Raw genomic sequence first — 22460 nt, 5'->3', positions numbered from 1 at the left:
ATACACACCAAAAAAATTGACCTAAATGTTAAGAAATGTATTTTATCTGGCTGACCTTATTTCTGTTTGTTTTTTTCCCATTCCTATATGTTTTATTATTTTTGAAGAATTTCTCTATTTTAATCAAATTTTGACTTATTTATTGTATTTCCTTTAATCTGAATGACAACTTTGTGAAATCAGTCACACGTCAGTTGCACAATACTTTACCTTTGCACATCAACGCCACGTCACCCGGCCGGTTAAAAACTTTTTCTTCTCAGTTTTTTTGTATTAGACATATGTAGATAGTTATTATTTTGTTAAATGTAAACTGAAAATAAAACGGCTTAATTATCTAAACAGATTCACTGACTTAAATGGATTAGCCCTGACATTTTTATTTACTATAGATCAGCAGTGGCTTTTCATTTATATGTTTTTATGGTTGAAAAATCAGATGTATGACCCAGAGTCTAAATACTTTTAATAATCACATGTAAATACAGAGAATTTACAATTTGCATATGTCCTCTTCAGTCTCTCACGACTTTTTCTATTTGGCATTTCAGAGAGGTATCTTGACTTCTGTTATTATTCTATGATTTGTATTATTTGCGTCACATTTCAACCCTAACCCTAACCCTAGAAAACCAGAATTTGTGGGATTTTATATTGCTTTGTGTCCAATATATTCATACTCTCAATGAATTGTCTCTTTAACGTTCTTAAAGCTGCACTAATTCACTTTCCCGTTTGGCTACCTGCTTGTTTCCATGGAGATGTTATTGCTTTGCCTGAAATGTTCCAGAGTAAGGCATTAATTGTGTCTATCTCCATGGTGACAAGCAGGTGACACCACCCCCAGGCCGTTACAGATCAGCTCTGTGGAGAGGCGAGCCACTCACAATAAGAATGCATGTTTTTGAATATATTTTTACCTCCAAACACACCTGTATTGGATTTAATGCAAGACACAAAAGTTTAGCGTCACACTGCGCAACATTACTGCAAAGTAATAACATCTCCATGGAGACGAGCGCCACCAAAAACTTTACATGGTGTACCTTTAATACAACAAAGAGTCTGCATTGCTCTCTTTTCTTTAGCAGACAAAATGCAACCGTAATTGAATAGGATTATATGTAATAGAGATGATTATGCAGCACTTGAACTGTCTAACTGGTTTAACTGAAAAAGCAATTACTAATAGCTATATTATATAACACATGCTTATGCTTAAGTCTTCAACTTTTAACAAGCGTAAGTAGCAGGGTTCCATATGCATATTATCTCAAGCGTAGTTCATTTAATTTAATTTCTTCATGAAATTGTACTTCTGACTAGTATTCAAACACCATTACTCTTATTTAAAGGATGTTTTGGCCCGTAGGCTTTATTAGACAGGACAGCGGAGCGTGAAATGTGGATGAGAGAGAAGGAAGGACATGCAGCAAATTATTGGAGCTGTGATTCGAACTCACGACACTGCGGCCGGCTGAACATGGAGCCAGGCATGTGTGCTGCCGCTTTAACCACTCCACCACCGGGCAGAACTCATGGATAATATTTCTTATGTTGACAATATGAAATTATTTGAACATTTGTATTTCTTGCACTAAATCTTGGTACTTTGGAAAAGAATTCATGCATGATATTGTCCTTACTTAAAGGTGGAATGGACGATTTTTTTCAGCAAATTTTTTATCATATTTCCTCGTGGCGTGGATAAATCATTTGTCCTGCCACGTATCAATCATAAAACGCACCTACCGCTCACCTGCAGCCGCGTGTGGCTCGTCCCCAAGTTTCCGCGTGTCTAGTTGCATTGATCTATCATAATATAGTTCCCTCAGTGTACGGGGCAAAATGAAGACGGAGAAAGACAGTTCGAGCTGACACAGAAGTAGACTGAAATCTACGGGAGACGAGCAATGCGATGTGATCCGTTGCGCTAATAAACAAACGCACGTGTGTGTTGTATCAGTCCACACGGGGGAGTGCACATGCGCACTTCCGCCTGCGTTCTCAAATCGCAGAAAAATCGTCCATACCGCCTTTAACCTCAAATAATCAATCACATGTCCCCCCAAACAGCGTTTCTCTTACTGAAGTAGTTAATTTCCCAATATAGAAATCAGTAACTGCATTTGATTCTCTCCTTTATTTTCCGCACTCTGCCCTGCACTGCCTGTGTTTACATTTTTTTTGCAAACAAATTAATTTGGATTACACTCAAAAAGTGATGATTAAGCACATGACTTAACCAAAGTGAATAACTAATATTTTTAACACAAAACACCTCAAAGCTATTTTTGTGTGTGGTTTGAGTAGAATGTTTAATAAAAAAGTGATCTGACACAAGATTATGGAATTATTTTAGTTTTCACTCATCATTAAAAATCAACACTATAATTACATTGCACTGAAAGATGTTATAGACAGACCATTTGGCTTGAGCCGACAATAACAAATCAAATGTACGTAGCAAATAATTTAAATATAGTAATAATAATTAGCTACAGTATTAGTCAAGGCAGAAAACCTCACTGCCAGTGCTGAAGGTCGCTGGTCCATAAGGGGGAAACACATTAATTTTTGTTTTACCTAAGAAGTTGTCCTGGGTTTATTAAAAACTAAAAAGTCTGAGATGTCGTGCCACGTGTTGCTGTCGTGGTAGAGGTAGTCCATGGATGACTGCAGTGAGGGCTGGAGGGTGTGTGGGTAATACTCAAACAGCCACAGGACGATGCCCCACACCAGAGTGGCAAACAGGGGGAAAGGGTCACGTTTGGGCTGGGGTATAACTCCCTTCTCCACCGCCAGACGGGACAACGCAAACAGGATACGGGACAACAGGTACATGTTGATCTGAAGAGGAAAGAACAGATTAGAAACAACAGTATTCCAAGGATGTTGTTAAAAAAACGGCTTATTCAGCTTCCTGTTTATAGATGATAGTTCTCCGACTTGGGTTTTGAAAATAATTGAATTGCTAATTGCTATTGGCAACAGAGCTACATTTTAATTACTCTGAAATCCATGGATCATTTCTGTAAACTTAAAATGGAAATTTTAACCTAATAACCTAATACTGATGTGCAATTTCGTCATATGTGCAATTGCTGTTGGAATTCATGTGCAATCTATGTGCCGTCGTGACATATATTCATGTGCAATTACTGTCATGATCACATGCAATGGTATTGATGTATTTATTTAATTATTTGTCTATGGGAGTTTTTATTTATAGGAGATCTTCTACTGAAAGTGTTTTTCAGACTTCCTATAAGTGATCTGTTCTTCTGTATCTACCTCTGTATCTACCTGCGTTGCACCAATGAAATTTCCCCATGTGGGACAATAAAGGAATATCTTATCTCTTATCTTATCTTAATCATGTAAAATGGAATTCCTAAGCTAAATAAATAGCTTAGACCAGTCCTCAGCCAATCCTCTGTCAGTAAAAGCATGTGGTTTGGAGCGTGGACTTGGGTGAGACATTTGCACATAGGGGGAAATGTTGATTTAAAAGCCCACATACGCAAAATATTAAATAGAAAAGGTAATTTATTAACAACAAACTGTTTTATAGTGCTATACATCATAAAGATGGAGTAAGTCGTCCATTTATTTTGTACCTGACTATTGATGTTATTATTGTCTCCAAACACCAGCCACCCTCCAACACAGGCTGCAAGAAAAGCATGTGACTGAAGGCTCTTCCCCTGCATCTTCTCCTGCAGAGCTCTCAGCCCTTTGTACGTGAACACAAAGTACGCCAAGTTTCTAGAGTGGGTGTACGTGGCCTTTAAAATGGCTTTGAGCTTGTCCTTCAAACTGCAATCACATTAAAAAGGCATGATTAGAAATTGTGTCAAGGGTAATTGGGTAAGTGGGGTAAAGGTGTGACTAGATGCACTTTTACCTGCCATTTCTGAACAGGAACGTCATAACCAAAGCGTGTGGTGCCCTGATTTTAGCCCCGTACCTGAAAAATAAGACAACATCAAGTACATTTCCAAGACAAGAATTAGTGGATTACGACGTATTACCACTTTACTGCACGCTTAATTATTAATAACATCAAGGTGGCACATCCATTGCAGACGTTCAAAAATGCATAATACATGAGCTACACATCTGCAAATAAAATCAAAGTTTTACTCACACAGCGCCATTTCTGAAGCCTTTTATAACCGCTAGAGCTGCTTTGTGCTGTTCTTGTTGAAGAAAGTTATTGATCGTAAAAAGAGCAGTTTGAAACATCTCCGAGCCTGCCATGATATGTGACGGGCTTAGAGGGACACAAATAATCGTTGCACAGCCCAGTGTGCAACAGAGAAATGCCTCCGTGTTGTTGTTGAAGTGTACGGTTCCGTCTGCGAGGTAAGGTCAAGGTGCATGGTAAGGTGGCGCTGCTGGAACTGAGAATAAATAGAATACATAGAATAAATAGAATAAATAGAATAAATAGAATAAATAGAATAAATAGAATAAATAGAATAAAATAAAAATAAAAATAAAAATAAAATAAAAAAAAACACAATGCCATAACAGGGCTAATATTATATTGCCAAACATGTGGAGTAGTTATTATTTTGTTTTTGTTCTTATTTTCATACAGATATCAAATCATTTATATGTTAAAAAAAAGACAAATAAAAATCCAGACAGGGACAATGAAACAATTATGAGTTTATTAATCCAAGGCAGATTATTCCAGTTTGTTGTCAAGCACACAATATTCATGTGAAATGATTATATGAAGCTCAACATGTAGTTTTATCAGCAAAGCCTTAAATAATAAACACCCAACATTATAGTAATTACTTTAATGTTTATGAGACTTTTTATTTGAAAAAGATTCTAGCCTTGTGATAATTATAGATAATTCTAAATCAAATATGGGTATCACGTTAGAATAAGGTATAGATACAAAGCATTTATAAATATTTACAAACAAACAAATCATTTATTAATTATTTACTAGGATTAAGATTAAGGTTAATGTTAGTGTTAGGGCTAGTTAATGTTAATGATTAGTAATGTATAACTAATCAATTACCAAAAATAAACTAAACATTCATGAATGCTTTGTAGATATGCTTTATAGTTATTGATCAGTTAATTTTTGTACATGATTAGTAAATATGAAAAATGTTTTAATGATTAGTTTAATTTTGAGAATAGGTTATGATTAACAAACATTTACAAATGCTTTGTATCTATGCCTTATTCTAAAGTGTTACCCAAATATGCAGTTAGTGAGATAACCATTTGTAACTACCCTTTGGTAATAGTTTCTGCCTGATAACAAGTAATGATCACCAAACATACACATAAGGTACTACTACCCTATAAAACTAGGGCCCAGTTAGTAAAATTTTAGATTTTCTGTCCTCTAAATTTAATGGCCCTCACTGGACATACTGCATCTTTTATACTTTGGTCTATATAATATTTACAAGTTTTATCATTTGTCACAGTTAACAGCAAGATCTCACAATCTCCTTATTGGTCAACAACTTGATATGGAGCTACCATTCAGAGGGATTTGCCCCGCTTCATTGGTAAAAGCTCAATAAGTGTATTTAAAATAGATGTTGTTACAATGGACAAAAAGCAAGTCATTTCACCCTAAACAACAACCCAAAATTTGCATAAATTCTATGCAGAAATAAATCATTAGCAAACTCTACACAAGTTTTAGAAAATGATCGGACGAACCTTGAATGGCTCAGAATTGGCAAAAGTGTTTTCTATAAAAACTATTGCACATAAAAATACAACCTCTTTTAAAAACAAGCCAACGCTCACAGCTCACACATGTGCAAACTAGTCTGAAAAAAGAAAATTATAATTAAAAAGTCAAAGTGAGTTCACATTACATTGATTAGATGCAACACGACTTCTTGCTAGTCCATTGACATTAATTACACTAGAACAAAATAAAACCAAACACCCATTCGATATGCCATGAATCTGAATGCAATGATTTCCCTCGAAACTAAAATGACGTACAGTGCATAGGCCCTTTGGAGGCAGTTTAAGACATTTCTAAAGCAAAGAAACACAGGATGAAACCTTTTCGAAACTGAAGACAGCAGACGTGACTGGGCAAGTACAAAGAAGTATCTAGTTTAAATCTCGCATGAGTCATTCATTTTCTATTTTTTCTGTTCCCGTTGGGGGTCGGGGGTGACTGGAGCCTCAGGCGGGGCACACCCTGGACAGGCCAGCTCGTCGCAAGGTTAACAGAGACATAGACACACATTTACTCTCACATTCATTCAATTCTGCCTAACACATGTCTTTGGACGGTGGGAGGAACCCGGAGAGAACCCGCCGTAACACGGGGAGAACATGCAGACTCCGCCCAGAGAGATCATGTGAAGTTGCTCTGGGAATCAAACCCATGATCTCCTTCTAGAGAGGCAAGAGCGCTAATCTCTGCTCAGCTCTGCCACTGTGCACCGCGCACGGAGTCAATGAGTGATTCAAAGTGACGGCCTTTTTTCTACACATTAAAAGCAGAAATATTTAGAAGTAAAATGCAATTTAAAAATCATCGTGTAGCCCTAGACCAGTCCAGGCTGCAGAAGTGGCATGTAAAAGGAAAAAAAAATGGTCCTGGTTGACTTTAGTGTGTTATTCCTGTCCAAAACCTTCGGTCTCTTCAATAGCGAACATCAGCTTCTCTTTTAGCTGCTCGTAGCTCTTATACGGAGGCAGGTCCAGGCGATTAAAACTGCAGAGAGAAAATAGAAACACCAGTGTTACTTTACAGCACTAAATTGATCACGTTTGTAAAGCTACAGGGGCCACCGCGGCTATTCTATTTCAAAGATTATTATAAAATGGAGAGATATGTATAGAAAAATGTATAATATCACAATTGCACTTTTTGAAAAGGCCGTGGCTGCAGAGCCGCGGCGCGGTCAAATAGCCCAGCTGTTTCAGGAGACGCGGCACGGCCATATAGCCTCATGGCTAACCCTAACCTTAACCCGCCGCGGTCAAATAGCCCAGCAGTTTCAAGAGCCGCGGCGCAAAATAGCCTTGCAGCTTCGGCCGCGCGCCGCGGCTCTGTACACACTCCCTTTTGAAAAATGTTTAAAAAAAAAAAAAACATGATATGAAATTCTAAATGGCTCTACATAAACTATATATAAAAAAAAAAAACTAACAAGCACACCAATGCATACATTTTTCTCACATGGTTCAATAATACAGAAACAGAAAATAACAAAGAGAGGGTTTAAGAAAGTGAATCAGAAATGACTCAAAGGGTTGTGCTGATACTCCCTCTCAGACACAAAGGTAGATCTGTGAACGTACCATGTGTGACTTCGTGGAAGCCAGTTCTCTTTGCCCACTTTTTCAATGCAGAACTTTTGTGGTCCGTTGCTCCCTATAGACAAAACAAAACAATAAGCGTAGGCTGTAAAGTTGTAAATGCATTCGATGAGTAAAAGTGATTTAATAAGTGAGTGCTTGAGGCCTACACACCCATGAGGTCAGCAAATCCACCGACCGGGAGGCGGCAGGTTCCTGTGACAAACTGCAGAAGCCTCATCCTTTTCTCATTGTCCATTTCCTTTACAAACTGTAAAAAAAAAACACAGGTTTGACTTTAGAATAGGTTCTTACACTGAATGCCAAACATATTAGAAACGTACATTAATACATTTTAAAATTCTTAAGTATATAAATGTGGTTAGTGTTGTGCTATAGCAAAAACTGTCCGTGTTCTTTTAAAATGCGTTCCTAACACCATTGTAGCTATAAATCATAAATGAGCTGATTTGCTGCCATCTTGCATGTCATAATTTATGTTAAAAGGGTTAGGCAAAATAAGCGTTAAACTTTGGCAAAAACCCTTTCAGTCTGTTATGTTTGTCATTTTGGCTCTGCCTAATGACCGAAGAAATAAACTAAACTAAGTTACAATACAAAATGGTATTCAATTACAATCGCTTCATAGTAAAATAATAATTTAATTGTTTAATGTAATTTAATGTAATGTCTTTGTGATTTTAATGCATTTTTCCTGTTGTGTGAAGCACTTGAAAAAACACAAATTGCCTTGTGTATTAAATGTGCTCTACAAATAAACTTGCCTTGCCTTGCCTAAAATCATATATTTAAATAGAAATACAGGCATATTTAAAAGTAGAGGTGGGTGTTCACTGTTTCACTCTTAATCAGTTTTTCTCACAATAATCACAACAATAAAATTTGATATTGTGACATCCCTACATCTAAATCATATGTTTAAGTATTTTATAAATTGCAAAACCGGAATAAAGAGGCGAATGCTGAGACTGTGCGATGGCAGCCGGTCTGACAAAAAGCAACGCACCAGAAGATTCATGCACGTGAATATTAACAATGTGCTCAATTTGTGAGAGCTAGGAACGAGTTGGACTGTTTTAAATACCTACTTTCTCTTTGGGTATTTCAGATTAACTTAACAAAACTGTATATGTTTTACGGGTGTTGCACTCACTTGCCAGAACCACATGATCTGCTTGCTATTTCTAGTGTAATGCCTGTAGATGGTGTGTCTCTGCCAGTCCATCAGGTCGATCTCCTGCATACCACACAACATCACCTACAGACGAGAAAAAGAGGCTATAAAAGTAAAGCATGTTTATACCAGAACATTCCACGTGCATTTAAAGGCTCACAGAGGCAACCAACCGTAGCCAGAGCTATAAAGATTAAGGAAAAGAGGTTAGTTTGTTTTACCTCTAACTCCTTGGCATCGAAATACTGCAGATATTGTTGAGGCAAGACTTCATTGAAGCCCTCAAAAAATGCCTGTGTTTGTTCCTCCACACCCCGGGATAATCTCCACTCTGCCACTAATCTGTAAACATAATAAGAGCACAAGAAAGGCATGAGGTATAATGTCTATGTGTGTGCGAGCTTTTATGCCCCGAGTTTAGACATTATATGGAATGCTCGGTATCATCATCAATAATATCTTACAGGAATAATGTGGAATTAGTTACAAAATATTATAGCTTTATGCATGCATTTTTTACACTTATTTTATCATTTAAATACAATAATTTATCCATCAAAAGGGCATTCACTTAGTATTCGCATTAATACTTTCTTACGCTGTATTAGAATTTACTTTAGGTGTGGATCATTCATACTTTCCTACGCTGTATTAGAATTTACTTTAGGTGTGGATCATTCATTCTTTCTTAAATTGTATTAGAATTTACTAACAAAGAAGTCACTTTTTTAACAACTCTTAAAAGACATAGATGAAAAATATAGACCAAAGCCTTGCAGAGGTCCCACACGGGTTATTTGAACACATCATGCACACGCTCATTATTATGTCACTTTTGCTCATTATTCACCATAAACACCAGACCGTGAGCCGCGCTGTACTTATTTCCATGACAACAGGCGTCGAGCAAAAAGAGAATAGACCGTCATGAGCAAAAGTGACATAATAATGAGAGTGCGTGAACGGGACTGATCCAAAAGTGAAGGAAATAGAATGACACTGAATCGCTCCAGGGAAAGCGCCGACATGTGAGAACGACTTATTTGAGAATTACATAAGTGCATGATGTGTTCACGTGTTCATGATTCACCCCACACCATGAGAGGCATCAGCTGACCACCGTACATAGAAACTAAGTACTAAGAAAAAGAGAATACGGCTGACGCGTTCACACTGAGTCGACTTAACTGGTGGCAATGAGGAAACTGCTAAAGAAAGGTATGAACATGTAGACATATCACAGAGAATAGTACCTGATGTATTCCTCCTTGTTTTCCTCCGTCACGAGGATGTTCCCTCCGTCCGGTTTGAGCTCGTGAGTTGTGATTTCCCCCAAAATCTCTTTATCCACGGAAAAGAACATCTCCAGACCGCACTCCTCGATGTTGTTATCCCTAGTGGACAAAGTGAGTGAAAAACAGTTAGTTTTTCCATCAGAAAGTAAGACTCAAGCAGATGTAACTGTGTAATATATGTATAACTATAGTAACATTGCGCTAAGACGTTTGAATTTGTAACCGTCGACTTGAATTTGTACATGAAAATAAATACACATGAGTACAATTTGACTGTTTCGTAACAATTTGCAATCATAAACGGCAGAGTTAACCATGCGCAAAGCCGGGGGCGGGGCTTCCGGGGAAATCATTTGCAAATTCAAATGTTTTGCAACATTTTTCACGTTACGCCATAGCACAGAAAACTAAATGTGATCGACCACGGGAAAAAACGCCACAAGTCGGCCCGGACAAAACTGAGATAAAGCCAAAATAAATTTTTTTTTTCAAATGTGTAATTTTCGTTTTTGCAGAATGTGCTAGTTGAAGTTATGAATAAGCCCCTGTGTGCTTCAGATAACACTATTGGTTGTCTTAAACGTATACATTAAGCTGTTAAAAATGTGTAGTTTTCGGGTCGTTTTCCAGGGCTCCTCGGGGGCGTCACCTTTTTCTAGCCAGCGCATGTTGATCTTTTTCCACCAATCAGCTGCGAACCACATAGCTACAGCTGCGTGCTCTCCGTGTACTCCTCTCATGGACTCCTCTCAGAGACATTATTCAATTCTCCAGACTGTCTCCAGAGCTTACATTCCCTGGACTGCATTGCAATGGAACTGAGGTATTTTTACTCTAAAGTATTGCTTTAACGCTGTGTTTTAAGGTGGTTTCGTGATGTCACTTTAGCCTCGTGCCTCGGCACCGGACCAGACACCTTTTATATTTCATTATGTACATATCATGCCGTTTAGTGCTCAGTGTTCAATGTTTAGCTGTTTGTGTTGCACTGAATCACCTGTGAATTCTGTTTATCGACAAATGGCAATAAACCCTATTCCGATTCCGATTCTGATTCTTGGATTATAAAAGGCCCTGAATAGCATCAAAGTATTTCCATTTCAATATAGTAACTTCTAATTCTGATTCAAGTCCAGTTACCATCAATAACAACACTCCTCTTGAGTCTTCAGTGACAGCTGTAGGGGGAGGTGGTGTCAGTGCGACAGGGGGGAGGGCTTATCTCAATGAGATGCAAATGAGCCCCCCTGTGACTCTGGGCTCACTCCGGTGAGAATCTTTAGAGGCCGTTTTCTCAGTGAATGGGTTTGAGAGTTGTATACATTCAAATGACCACAACTTACTCAAATATTATCAGATGTGCATGAGTGAGACATCATTGTATAGCTTTGAATTCACACTTTCAGAATCTGAATAACTCAAAATGTCTCCGGGTAGACTTGTAACTTGTTTATCCACGGTCAGTCACAAATGTATATGTAAAGGAAACCCAGTACTGCAGCCATGTTAAGCGTTTCAATGTTGGAAAATAGACCAAGTTGACACAAAGTCCAATATTTCCCACAAAATGATGGCACAAAAGACTTACTTGACCCAGATGAGTGAATTGTAAAACTCTGGATCGATGGACTCCAGGTCATTGAGCCCCAGAGGTTTGTTCAGGATACGTTTGTAGAAAGGCAGAGAGAAACCGGTGTCGATGAATTTACTGTGAAATAAGGCCTAGGACACACACAAGACGCGATAAGTACGAGGGTGTGGTGGAAAATAGTACAAAACACATTTAACAAGACAACCAACTTCATGAAATTACCTCTTGAACATCACTGCAGGTTTTCCAAACTTTAAAAACATTATGTGACAAAAGAACATTCTAGTATGTCCTCCATTATTGATAGGAATAAAATAAACACCAGTATTATTTCAACACAAACGTGTTAAATCAGGTTTACCGTATTTTCCGGAATAAAGTTGCACCTTTTTCATAGTTTTGGCCGGACTTATACTTATATACTCACACTTGCAACCGCATTTCACACTCCAGTGCAACTTATATATGTTTTTTTTCTTCTCTATTATGCATTTTTTGGCTGGTACAACTTATACTCCGGAAAATACGGTAATTGTTTTTTCTTTTTAGTTTATTGAGTGTTAGTTTATCGGTGAGTGACCGAATTTCACTAAAATGTTATATTTTCAATTAAAATAAATAAATACAGTTTCATAATTTGTAAGTTGGATTATGAAATAGCTCTAACCAGATCCTGCCTGGAAGGTGAGAAGTCTCAAACATTACATTCAAGTAGAAAACAAAGAGGAGATTATACATCATTAAGCCCTTTGTTTACAGCACCTTGCACAATTTAAAATATGAACTATGTAACATTTCTGGTAGAGGGTGTGCCACCTGCTTGTCTTGCAATTAGTGCATTTATTGAAGAGACATAATTTTCTTTACAAACAACAAAATATCATGTCTAATTCTGCATGAAAAAAACTGATAACTATAGTTTAGATCTGTACAAAATGCCCTGAAATACAGTAAATCTGAGCCTTTTAGTAGTTTGTCAGTTCATAGGTCTATTTCATTATTTAAATGTGTAATTAAATGTGAACTTTGAACAGAATCTATTATCTTAACATAAAAGTGGGCGGGGCTAATTAAAGCGAATCAATTCAAAAGTATATATCATTAATTGGGCGTTGCTCGAAAATGCCTAGAAGAAACTGCATTATTACTGTGAGCTTTTCCACAGAACTGACTTGGAAAATGCTGTTACCATAGCAATAAAGCGCCCGATGAACTTGAAGTACTTGAGGTGATCTGGGTTGATGTAGGAGGCGGGGTTTATCTGTAAGCAGTAGTTGTCCTTGCCAGCGTACTCAAATAAGCAGTACATGGGGTTTAGAACCTCGTGAGAGAGCAAAAAGAACCATTCCCTGGAAAACAAACATCGCACTTAGAGAAAGTTGCATTTCTGGTTTTGAGAGCTCATTTAGCGATAAAAAAAAAAAAGGATTCAGGTCTGGGTGGTTTCAAATGGCACTTGAACACACCTTATGAGTCATAAATAACTGCAACATGTAATTATTAAATACTGTATAAATCTTACCTGGCCACTCCCCCATAGTCCAAACCCTCTTCTCCCGGGAAAATGATCCACAGCCTCCGCCTCAAGTCTTGAGGGTGGAAGCTCATAATCTTTAAAACAAAACAGTTTCAATAGAGCAATTTCAAAGTTTTATTGGTTAAAAATGCTTTCTTCCATGTATTTTACCTGTTGAAATGAATCCTCAAACAATGTTTTACGGGTTACAGTGATCTTTATATGCTGCGGCATTGATAATTGCTGTGGAGAAAAGACAAATATTGCTTTAGTTTAATTTATTAGAAAAGTAGTTAATGATCAACTACAGGGGCACATACCTGACACCAGAACCTGAAATATTGCACTTTGGCTTTAAAATCCCTGACATAAGTTATCTGTGGTCCATTTTCTCTGTTAAAAAAGATGGTAAATAATAATGATTGCTTCTGCAATTCTATTTTTTACAAATACATGTAATAAAATTGATGACCCACAGTGATGATTTTCCAGTGCGGGGGTCTATGTAGGTGGTGGTCCGTCGATTGTGGTCGACAAAGTAAGGAATCCCTTCAACAGTGAACCTCATCTCCCATCCCTCTGGCAAAGGCTTGTCATTCAGGAGCCTGAACACAACAGCGCCACACAGTGGACATAAGACTAAGCTGCACCCACACTGCTTCATTTCTAGAAATGTAAGAGCGTTGATACTCACCCTTGAGTCCTGGGATCCTCCCATTGTGTTGACCGAGTTGGGTGATGAACAAAATACACTCTACCATTCGAGTCAGTTCGCTTTTCTGAAACACAAATGTTACCAATCAGCAACATTTCCAGAAGCATGTTTTTTACTGTAAATACAAGTATTTGTTCATAGTTACCCCAGCCGTGTGGTAGAGGTCCAAGGGGATCAAACTCTTGCTTGTTAGCTGCCGCTGCAATCTGGTCCTGGAACTAAATAGAAAAATAAATGGTTAATGTTAGAAAGAAAAGACGTTATGTTTCACAACACTCCTGAGTTACCCCGTAGATGAACCTCTGGTTGAACTGCTGCATGGCTCCCTGCAGTTGGCTGCGCTGATGCTGCCACTCCTCATAGTTCCTGACCGACTCCACCGTGGGTCTCTGCCACGTGGTTGTGCGAGTGATATGGTCCACAAAATACACCCTCCCCATCGGGTCAACTCTGCGCTCCCACCTGCAGGCACAAATGGACACGATGATTACACTTGATGACACTCGTGTAATTGAATTGACCAGCCACAAGTCTAACAATGAAGGAGCAAATGTAATTAAAGTAATGCTTTGTACCCTGAAGGCAGAGACTCCGGTCTGTCCCATGTGGTCCTTTTCTCTATGTGATCCACGTAGTACACGCGGCCATTTTGATCCACTCTCTGCTCCCACCTGTGGAGAGCATCCAAATGGAGTGAACAAGTTTAATCAAGTAAATACCACTCTATAATTGTCACTGTTATTTTCAAATTAAGACCATTTTCATTCTAGAGGCAAAGTAACAGCTGCCAATTTCCCCAGCACAATAAAACGTTTTACGAGGCTGGAGTAGAACTGAATTCAAATTGGAACACATGGACTAAAGTATGTCAAATGGTTGGATGCACATAAGCATTTTTTGTCAAATGCCTGTCACACAATATACCTTTTATCCAAATATTATGCATAAAAACTAACTACATCAATAAGCCACCAAAGCATCTCACTGTTAAAGCTGCATTACCCAGCTTTATTCACATAAATTAATAAATTCTGTTTTTCACCAAAAAAGTGTACTGTAAAAGCAGAATATTGTGTCAAAAGTCATACCACTACAGGCTGTGTTATTCTCAATAAAAAAGAAAACATGTATCAATTGCAAACTGGTTAGAAAGAGCCATGTGCGTCTTTATCAGCAGCGGCTGGTCAAATTTTTTGTGTCTAAAAACAATATAATTTATTCAGAAATATCTTAAATTCTTATTTGTGTAAATGTGTAAAATAATAATATATATCCATATATATATCTATAAATAGATATAGATTTATACTTTGTTTGCGCACCGCGCGGTCCTCTGCGTGGCACAGCCTGCGTCACTTTTCTACGCAGCCGTGGGGCGGTTTTAAAAGTGCCCCAGAGCCTCATAGAAAAGCAATGGGGATTTTTAGCCAATCAAATCACAATCAAAAGTGACTACATCACTATGGCTTTTGCCATAGGAAAATAGCGACTTTTGAACGTAGAAGTTACGCCATGGAGCTACGCTTTTTACGCTAGAGACATGTGCGCACGCCTACGCGGAAGTGCCACACACGCCGTGTTTTCCGTGTTTACGTCTTAAAACTAAATCTACAGACGTCTGTGTACAAAAGGTACGTCCAAAACGACTCAGAATGAGCTGCTCAACTGTTTGTTGGCTTTATTCGTGTTAAAGTTAAAGCGGCTGATTTCATATTGTTCCGAGCCGAGACATGTGATCTGTCAAACTCCGTGCTTCGTTACCATGACAACATATACACCAAAGGGTGTGGGTTTTTTAGTTTATTAATTGCATAAGATAGAAAGCTATAAATGACAACTTTCCATACAGCAATAATGGCTGTGATGATTAAATATAAACATGTAAAATGTTACACATGTATTTCAAAGTAACTAATACCACTTAGAAGCTGTTTTATGAAACACCAACAACAAACAAAGTTTGTGTTTTTATTTCCTCCTAATGTAGTAATGTCTACTATGCACTATAAGTGACAGTATCACTGAGATTTTAGATTTGCTCTTTTCAATCTGATATTTTATCAGTATCATTAAGTGTAAAATGTAATTTTATGTAAAATGTATTTTCTCACAAATGGCATCTGCCTCTAAGTCATTGTATTATCATTAACAAAAGTGGAAATAAAGTATGTTTACTTCATTAATTCAGGTATAAATGTGGATTCAAAATATGTATCCATACAGTCAATGTTAAATATTCAATTTAAATATTCAAAACAAAAACATGGTCATGTCAAATAGCCCCCCCCCTATATTTTGCACCACCAGCCGCCACTGGTCTTTATATATGAGGCTTTGGAACGAGAGCTGATTGGCTTTGCAAAGGAGATCGAACCTGCTTCACCTTTGTCTGGAAAAGCGGTTCTAAAGCTGTGCCAGCGGGCAAACAATGTGAATTTGGTCTGGGTGATATTGAAAAAAATTATGATATATTGGCATTTTTGTGGCGTATCTCTATAATATATTCAGAAAATATTTTCATGGGCTAAAATACGTCTGGAAATGTCTTGTTGAGGTTAAAGTACAGAACAAAACGTCAATGGATCATACAATTACCCGTAAAAGGGGAGACATTTCACAGAGTGATTACACTTTACACCCTTTTTTGTGCCAGAAACAAGTTCAATTCCTTCCTCCTAAAAAATCACTACATGTGCCTTTTTTACTTCTTTCACTTAAAACAAATTTGGTATTTTTCCTCTAGCTTCAGACTGGTATGACAGAGACCACTGCTTACCCTGGCGGCAAAGGCCCGTTGTTGACAGGGGCAACTCTGGGGGCGGTGGAGCCGGAGGGGGCCGCAGCAGAGGGGGGTGCAGTAGAGGGCCCCGGTTTGGGGTTAGCGGCTGTGGGCTGTGAAGAGGCAGCTCCAGCACCAGCCTCATCATGCTGATCCGAGGCCTGCGACGAGCCGTCAGTCACTGGGGCTTCACTCAACTCACTGGGGGAGGAACTGCTGGAGGAGGCTGCAAAACATGATGTATGCAAGACATTAAAACAACAGATCTTTGGAGGTAAATACAATGTCGGCAATGAAAGTGAAGTGCATTGCATTTTCTTGAGACTATGAGTCAGCCAGACGGGTCAGGGAAGTGTCAGGCATTTAGACATTATAAATGAAGCTGCTTATACATATTAACCAGAAATAAACATGTCTCTAAAATAATTCTGTACAAGAAATGTGGAAATTGCTCACGACAACACCTAAAACAAGAACAAATAGGGTAGAGGACTGTGTGTGCGAGTATTCATCACATTGTGGGGACTAAAATGGAGACTGTATACACACTCAATCCATGGAGACCGTCTCTCTGATGAGGACAAAAATGAGGTCTCGATGGCGTGAATCCTTTATTTTTAGATCAACAACATGATTTAAAGTTAAGATATGAGTTAAATTAGGTCAAGGTTAGGCAGGTCATAACTACTGCCACATTTAAACTGGCTCTGGTCCCCCAGACTGGTTCACCGTCTCTTCATGTAATGCATTGGGTTTGGCTAATGCGAGTCTGTTGTCGTCCTACATGGCGAGGCTGCAGGTCGGGATGAGGAAGGAGCAGATGTCCGTGCTGGTCTTGAAGGTCGCAGGCCACCGGCGGTCGTTGGAGAGCGGGACGGGGAACGAGAGCCGTTTACGGTGCTACTTTTGGGGACAATCACCCATTCATCTGACCCGCTGGACGGAGAGGAGTCTCGGCTCGACCTGAAGACGAGAGCAATGTTATGTTGCTTCGAAGCAGATAAAAGTCTAATAAATATAAAGGATGTACAACAAGATGGGATACCTGTTTCCATTTTGGTTAGCGTTTCCATTTAAAACAGAGGCTGCCATGATGAGAAAGGGTTGACAAGTTAATATATTATAGTTGGCACCATAATAAAAATTTTTATAAAGACAATATTATTTGAAAAAAAGGGTGATTGACGTGTTACATGCCAACAATACAATAAATTTCTTTAGTTAGGAAGCATCCAAATATATTTTAAACTGATGAGCACCAATAGCACTAATATTTATTTTTAAAGAATGAAAGAAGGATGTTTCGGCCAAACCTGGAACAGAAACTGCAATAACAGATATTTGGCGAGCACAAACATAGTTATTTATGTGATGTAAATGGAATATTAAAAGAAAAAAAATCTGTAAAAGGACTCCCATAACTAACAGACCTCAGTGGTGGGGGCAATCCATTAATTTTAATGTAGAAGAGCTGCTTTATCTCCCACTGTTCAACAACTACAAGAGCAAATGGGGACGTGAGGAGATATATTGTGCCAAATTCAAAAATTAAACCATGGAGAAGAATAAAGTGATCCAACAGTGCAAGTTTGTATAAATATCCAAGACTGCTAACGGTATCTGCGGGCTAAATGCTACCGCTTGCTGTATTTTGACATCACAAGTTTACATTTCCGAGGTCATGCTATGTTTACAACTACCATCAAGACGCTATTGTAACTCAACTTGTATTAATTGTGCTAAAAACATGCATAATCCACCAGGAAACGTCATAAAAGAGAGTAAAAGTGGCATTTCCCCTTGAATTAGCAGAGTTTTCACCCGCTCTAGACCACGCCCTCCACAAGGACTCACTGCTAACTGTATATATTAGAGGCTGAACAGAACGGTGTGCGTATCTTCAGACCTGGCTGTCTCTCCGCGTTGGTGAGTGTGTCCGCGTCCACCTGCAGCCCGTCCAGGCACACGCACAGGTCGCCCACCGCCTCCTGAACATCTCTGTCTGAGCTCAGCGGAAGTGTCTGCACCACCTCACACACTGGAAGCACAAAGACCGAACATGGCCGCAGTTTTAATAACCATTTAAAACACAATTCAAACCATAAGCGTATAGCCCAACATACTAGATTATAAAACTTGACTCAACTCATGAAAATATAAACATGACTTATTATTAATAGTGTGAACTCACGTTTCAGGTCATTCGCTTTCAGTGCCTCGTTGATAAGAAGCGAAGTCGTCCCCAAAAGGATGTCTGACTTTAGAGTTTGATGGCTCCAAACACGAAACGTTAGTTTGCTGACAGGGGACACGATTCTGCAGAAAATGGAAAATTATTACAATTTTGAGGCACAAAAGTATGAGAGGAGAGCAAGAGGGGGAGACGGGAGGCAAAGCAAGCTGTAGCAGGGTTATTATTCTATACGGTAACTATTATCACTGTAATGTGTGTGTAATTATGCTTTTGAACCAACTCATGAAATCTAAATTAAGATTGTTTTGACGTGAAGATTATTTGTACTGTAAAATATGTCTACAGGTGGATTAGAAGGATGTAGAGCATGCAGTAGATATGACTAGAATACTAGAATAAAACATTGGAATACATTTGAAAAAACGTATAGATTTGCACTTACACTGTCAATGACTGCTTCCATTTAGGAGCATGTGTGTTAGTGCACTTCTCTGTCCTCTTCGACTGCCCGTCCACTGTTACTTCAACATATGGACTGGGACCAAACCAGTTCTTTTTGTTTTCCTTTAATCTAGCCGAAATCACTAGAAAAACCGAGGTCACAGTGAAATACTTCAATACATGAGACAAAAAGAACCAAATACAATAACAATCCACTTTTGGCACATCTTTTACCTGTGACTTGTAATTGAGCCTTCATGGTTCCTCCATAACACTGCACTGTCACAGAAACTACCTGTACACAAGGGGTGAAACAACAACACATGGTTTAACCTACGAAAGAGTAATTAGGCAACTGGCTATACGTCTTCTTATGCTGCGTTCCATTTGTCCTCAGAGCTCAGAATGTGAACCTTGGAGAAACTTTTTCTCTTAGTTGCTGTGTTCCAGTGTCATTTCAGAAAAACAATGACCAGTGGATTACAGTTTATGTACAGGAACGACTCAAAACAAGTAATACAAACCAGGAAAGTGCTCAAATCAGCCAAAATGCAGATCCAATTAAGTTAATTAATAGCAGTGTCATTACATTCACAGTTTTTAAAGAGTTGTCCGAGTGAATTTTTTGCTTTTGTGGATTTTAGCTGATATTAGCAGGAACAGGTTCACAGACAGCGGAGAGACAGTAAGAGGAACTAAAGGTAAAATAGTACAAGAACTATCAATATTTTAACTGTTGGATGTTAAACTTCATCCACTCGCAGGAAGCAGCCATGTTGGATTGTCTAACTTGGAGAAACTCGAGGTTCTGAAATGTTACCCAAGAAGGTTCCTAAGGTTACTATTTACTGCAGCTGATGTTTTAACAATATTGTACATTTAGAACAGGGTTGAGTGGAATTATCCTCCTTTTGGTGTTTTGTGTTTCATTATACATTTATTTTATTTGTATTTATTTTTTTTTATTGTGAAAGGCCTATGTCTTCATGTTTAAACCTAGGTTGTGCTGAGCTTGTATTGTTACAAAACAAGGCTTGCAGCTGATGCAAGAGTGTCTAGCAAGTGCTAATTTTCCACCGGGTCGTTTTTCGTTAATATACATTATACAATGCAAAATACTTTAAAAGATTCATTCATTTTCTCCTGCTTGTTTGCATTAGGGGTCGCCGGAGCCTATCCCAGTGACTGGTGCACCCTGGACAGGGGCCAGCTCGTCACAGGGTGAATGTACACGTTCATTCACCCTCAATCATTTACAATTGGGTCCATATTAAATACGTGTGAAAAAGGCCTGTATTGAAATAATGCATGCTGCTTTTCCTTCTCATATTACCGCTTCAGATACTGTAGCCAATTAGGTCAGTTCAGGAAGAAGCAAACTAAAGCATTCTTTAAATCACCAATAATTTGTGCTTCTAGTAAAACACTAGGATGACAATTATTAAGATTAATCTTTTTTATTATCATTTTACCATTTGTCTTTGAGTGTTTAGAAGTGCTAAATGTGACCATACCACAAAATGAGTTCAATTAGGGCTGTGCAATTAATCAAACTTGAATCAAGGCCCAGATTCAGTCTAATCTTAAACGATCAGCGTGGGTCTTTTTAATCCAGAGATCTACAGCCAATCCTCTGTCAGTAAAAGCATGTGGTTTGGAGCAGAGTTCCGACTTTGGAAGAAGAAATTAGATTTGGGTCTGAGTGTGTAAAATGATAATGATTAATTGCCTGTCTTGTTTATGTACAGGAAATTATTACTGAAAGCCATTTTATGACAAAAGAAAATTGAAAAGACAATCCTGATTGATCAACGCAAGAAAACCTTGATTATTTTTTGTCACACTGGCCAGTCCTGCTGTGATGATAGAAAACTATAACCTTATAAGATAAGATAAGATAATCCTTTATTGTCCCACATGGGGAAATTTTATTGGTGCAACGCAGGAAGATACGATTATGTGAAACTCATTACAGAGTCAAAACTTGTAAAAGACCATTATAGGCCAAGGCTATTATAAGCCACAGAGCCTATGCCATAACATACAATCCCTGCATTGGCCTAGTAATGTCACTGCTGTTTGACACCAACAACACTATATTATTAACAATCTATTTTAGAGTCAAGGTATTTTTATTACAGAAAGACCTAGGTGGAAGGGCACTGTGGTGGGCAACGTTTATATTTTAATTCCAACGTTAGCTCTCATGATTTTCTTTATTATCATTATCAAACTCTCCAACACTTTTATAGTAATGTTTAAATCTGTAATCCACAAACTGTAAAATAAGACATAAAGCCATTAGTGAAAATCTAAAGCTATTAAGTATTGATGAGTTACTTAGGGATGTTTTGTTATACCTCGGGACAGATCAGTGACGCCTGTAGACACAACGAGACATGAAAGTATCTGATCTGTAACATTACAAATATTTATCATCGCGCTACATTACGTAACTCTGGAAATAGATAAGCAACGTCACGTCAGCACGCACTAACTTGGGACTCAAAGGTTTATCGGCGAGGCTAAGCTAATCATGTAACGTTATCGGGCGACGGAATGGTGCTAACTGCTGCTAACTGCTAATCCGGATTCCAGAGTCATACCTCGGGATCGGTATTGTGATCGTCATACGTAGGTGCGCATACGGCCATACCTGGTCGATCGGCGGGCAAAGTTTAAGGCTGGACGTCAGGGTTGTGAAGATAGTTGAGCATGTTGTTGACAGGTAGTAGCTGCCGCTGTCACCAGATCTGCTGCTACTTCCGCCACAGAGCGAGCGCAAGACTGGCATTTCCGGCTAGTATCTTTCACAATAAAATAGTTTTGAGGGAAATATTATGTTTACTCTATTTACAGGGCGGTTCAACAAAATGATCCCGTTCTATTTAGATAATAACATAACAGCTCTAAGCTCTATCAACTTTGCTCTGCCAAACTGCCAAACGTGTACTCAGAACTAGACTAGAATAGTACCAACCAGGCATGAACCAGGAGGACTAACCCAGAATTAAACCAGGTCTAATCCAGGACCAAACCAACATGGTATTGAATAGGCCTGCTCTACTACTTTATAGGTGGTGTTTTCTTGTGTCATATGGTTATGTATTTGCTTTTTAAACATTGCATGTTTTTGTCTCTTCAATTGGATATTTTTATCTTGCAAATCTCCCACTTTTTCTAGCAGATTTGCATGTCTGAAATTTTGTAATTCTGCGCGCGTGTTTTTTTCTGGCAAAACCATATTGCTACTTAATTTCGTATTGCTAGTTGAAACTCGACAATGCTAGTTGAAACTTGACAATATGCTAGTTGAAACTCGACAATATGCTATCCTATTTTCCCCCTTTCATCCATCAGTGGCACTAATAAAATTCCCTCGTGTGTAAAATTGTTCATTGTTCAAAAATCACAATA

General features: G+C 38.4%; 2 protein-coding genes across 3 annotated transcripts; both read right to left on the bottom strand.

The window, feature by feature from the left end:
- Window positions 1–2333: 2333 nt before the first annotated feature.
- pxmp4 (peroxisomal membrane protein 4) lies at window positions 2334–4329 on the bottom strand. Its single transcript, XM_072452830.1, has 4 exons — window positions 4151–4329; window positions 3908–3970; window positions 3621–3819; window positions 2334–2850 (listed from the first exon to the last, which is right to left on the bottom strand). The coding sequence occupies exons 1-4, from the start codon at window positions 4261–4263 to the stop codon at window positions 2587–2589; spliced, it is 639 nt and encodes a 212-aa protein (XP_072308931.1). The 5' UTR covers window positions 4264–4329; the 3' UTR covers window positions 2334–2586.
- A 348-nt stretch (window positions 4330–4677) lies between these two features.
- On the bottom strand, window positions 4678–21826 carry LOC140365405 (E3 ubiquitin-protein ligase Itchy-like). 2 transcript variants are annotated; one of them, XM_072451814.1, is made up of 24 exons: window positions 21700–21826; window positions 19278–19338; window positions 19045–19186; window positions 18600–18724; window positions 18315–18446; window positions 17454–17493; window positions 17193–17371; window positions 16406–16634; window positions 14205–14300; window positions 13917–14091; window positions 13775–13847; window positions 13609–13693; window positions 13391–13519; window positions 13235–13307; window positions 13086–13157; window positions 12921–13009; window positions 12588–12747; window positions 11396–11529; window positions 9766–9906; window positions 8734–8854; window positions 8492–8596; window positions 7492–7588; window positions 7321–7393; window positions 4678–6730 (listed from the first exon to the last, which is right to left on the bottom strand). In XM_072451814.1, exons 2-24 carry the CDS (start codon window positions 19300–19302, stop codon window positions 6631–6633), a joined length of 2595 nt encoding a protein of 864 aa, XP_072307915.1. In that variant the 5' UTR covers window positions 19303–19338; window positions 21700–21826; the 3' UTR covers window positions 4678–6630. The 2 variants fall into 2 exon arrangements, with proteins under 2 accessions (XP_072307915.1, XP_072307916.1); XM_072451815.1 differs by having other exon boundaries at window positions 13775–13841.
- Window positions 21827–22460: the final 634 nt, after the last annotated feature.

The sequence above is a fragment of the Eucyclogobius newberryi genome, unplaced genomic scaffold (genome assembly GCF_026437365.1).
Source record: "Eucyclogobius newberryi isolate DKJ021-1_F unplaced genomic scaffold, fEucNew1.0.hap1 SCAF_19, whole genome shotgun sequence".
NCBI lineage: Eukaryota > Metazoa > Chordata > Actinopteri > Gobiiformes > Gobiidae > Eucyclogobius > Eucyclogobius newberryi.
Note: the sequence above shows the minus strand (reverse complement) of the source record. Positions and strands in the feature narration are given on the sequence as shown.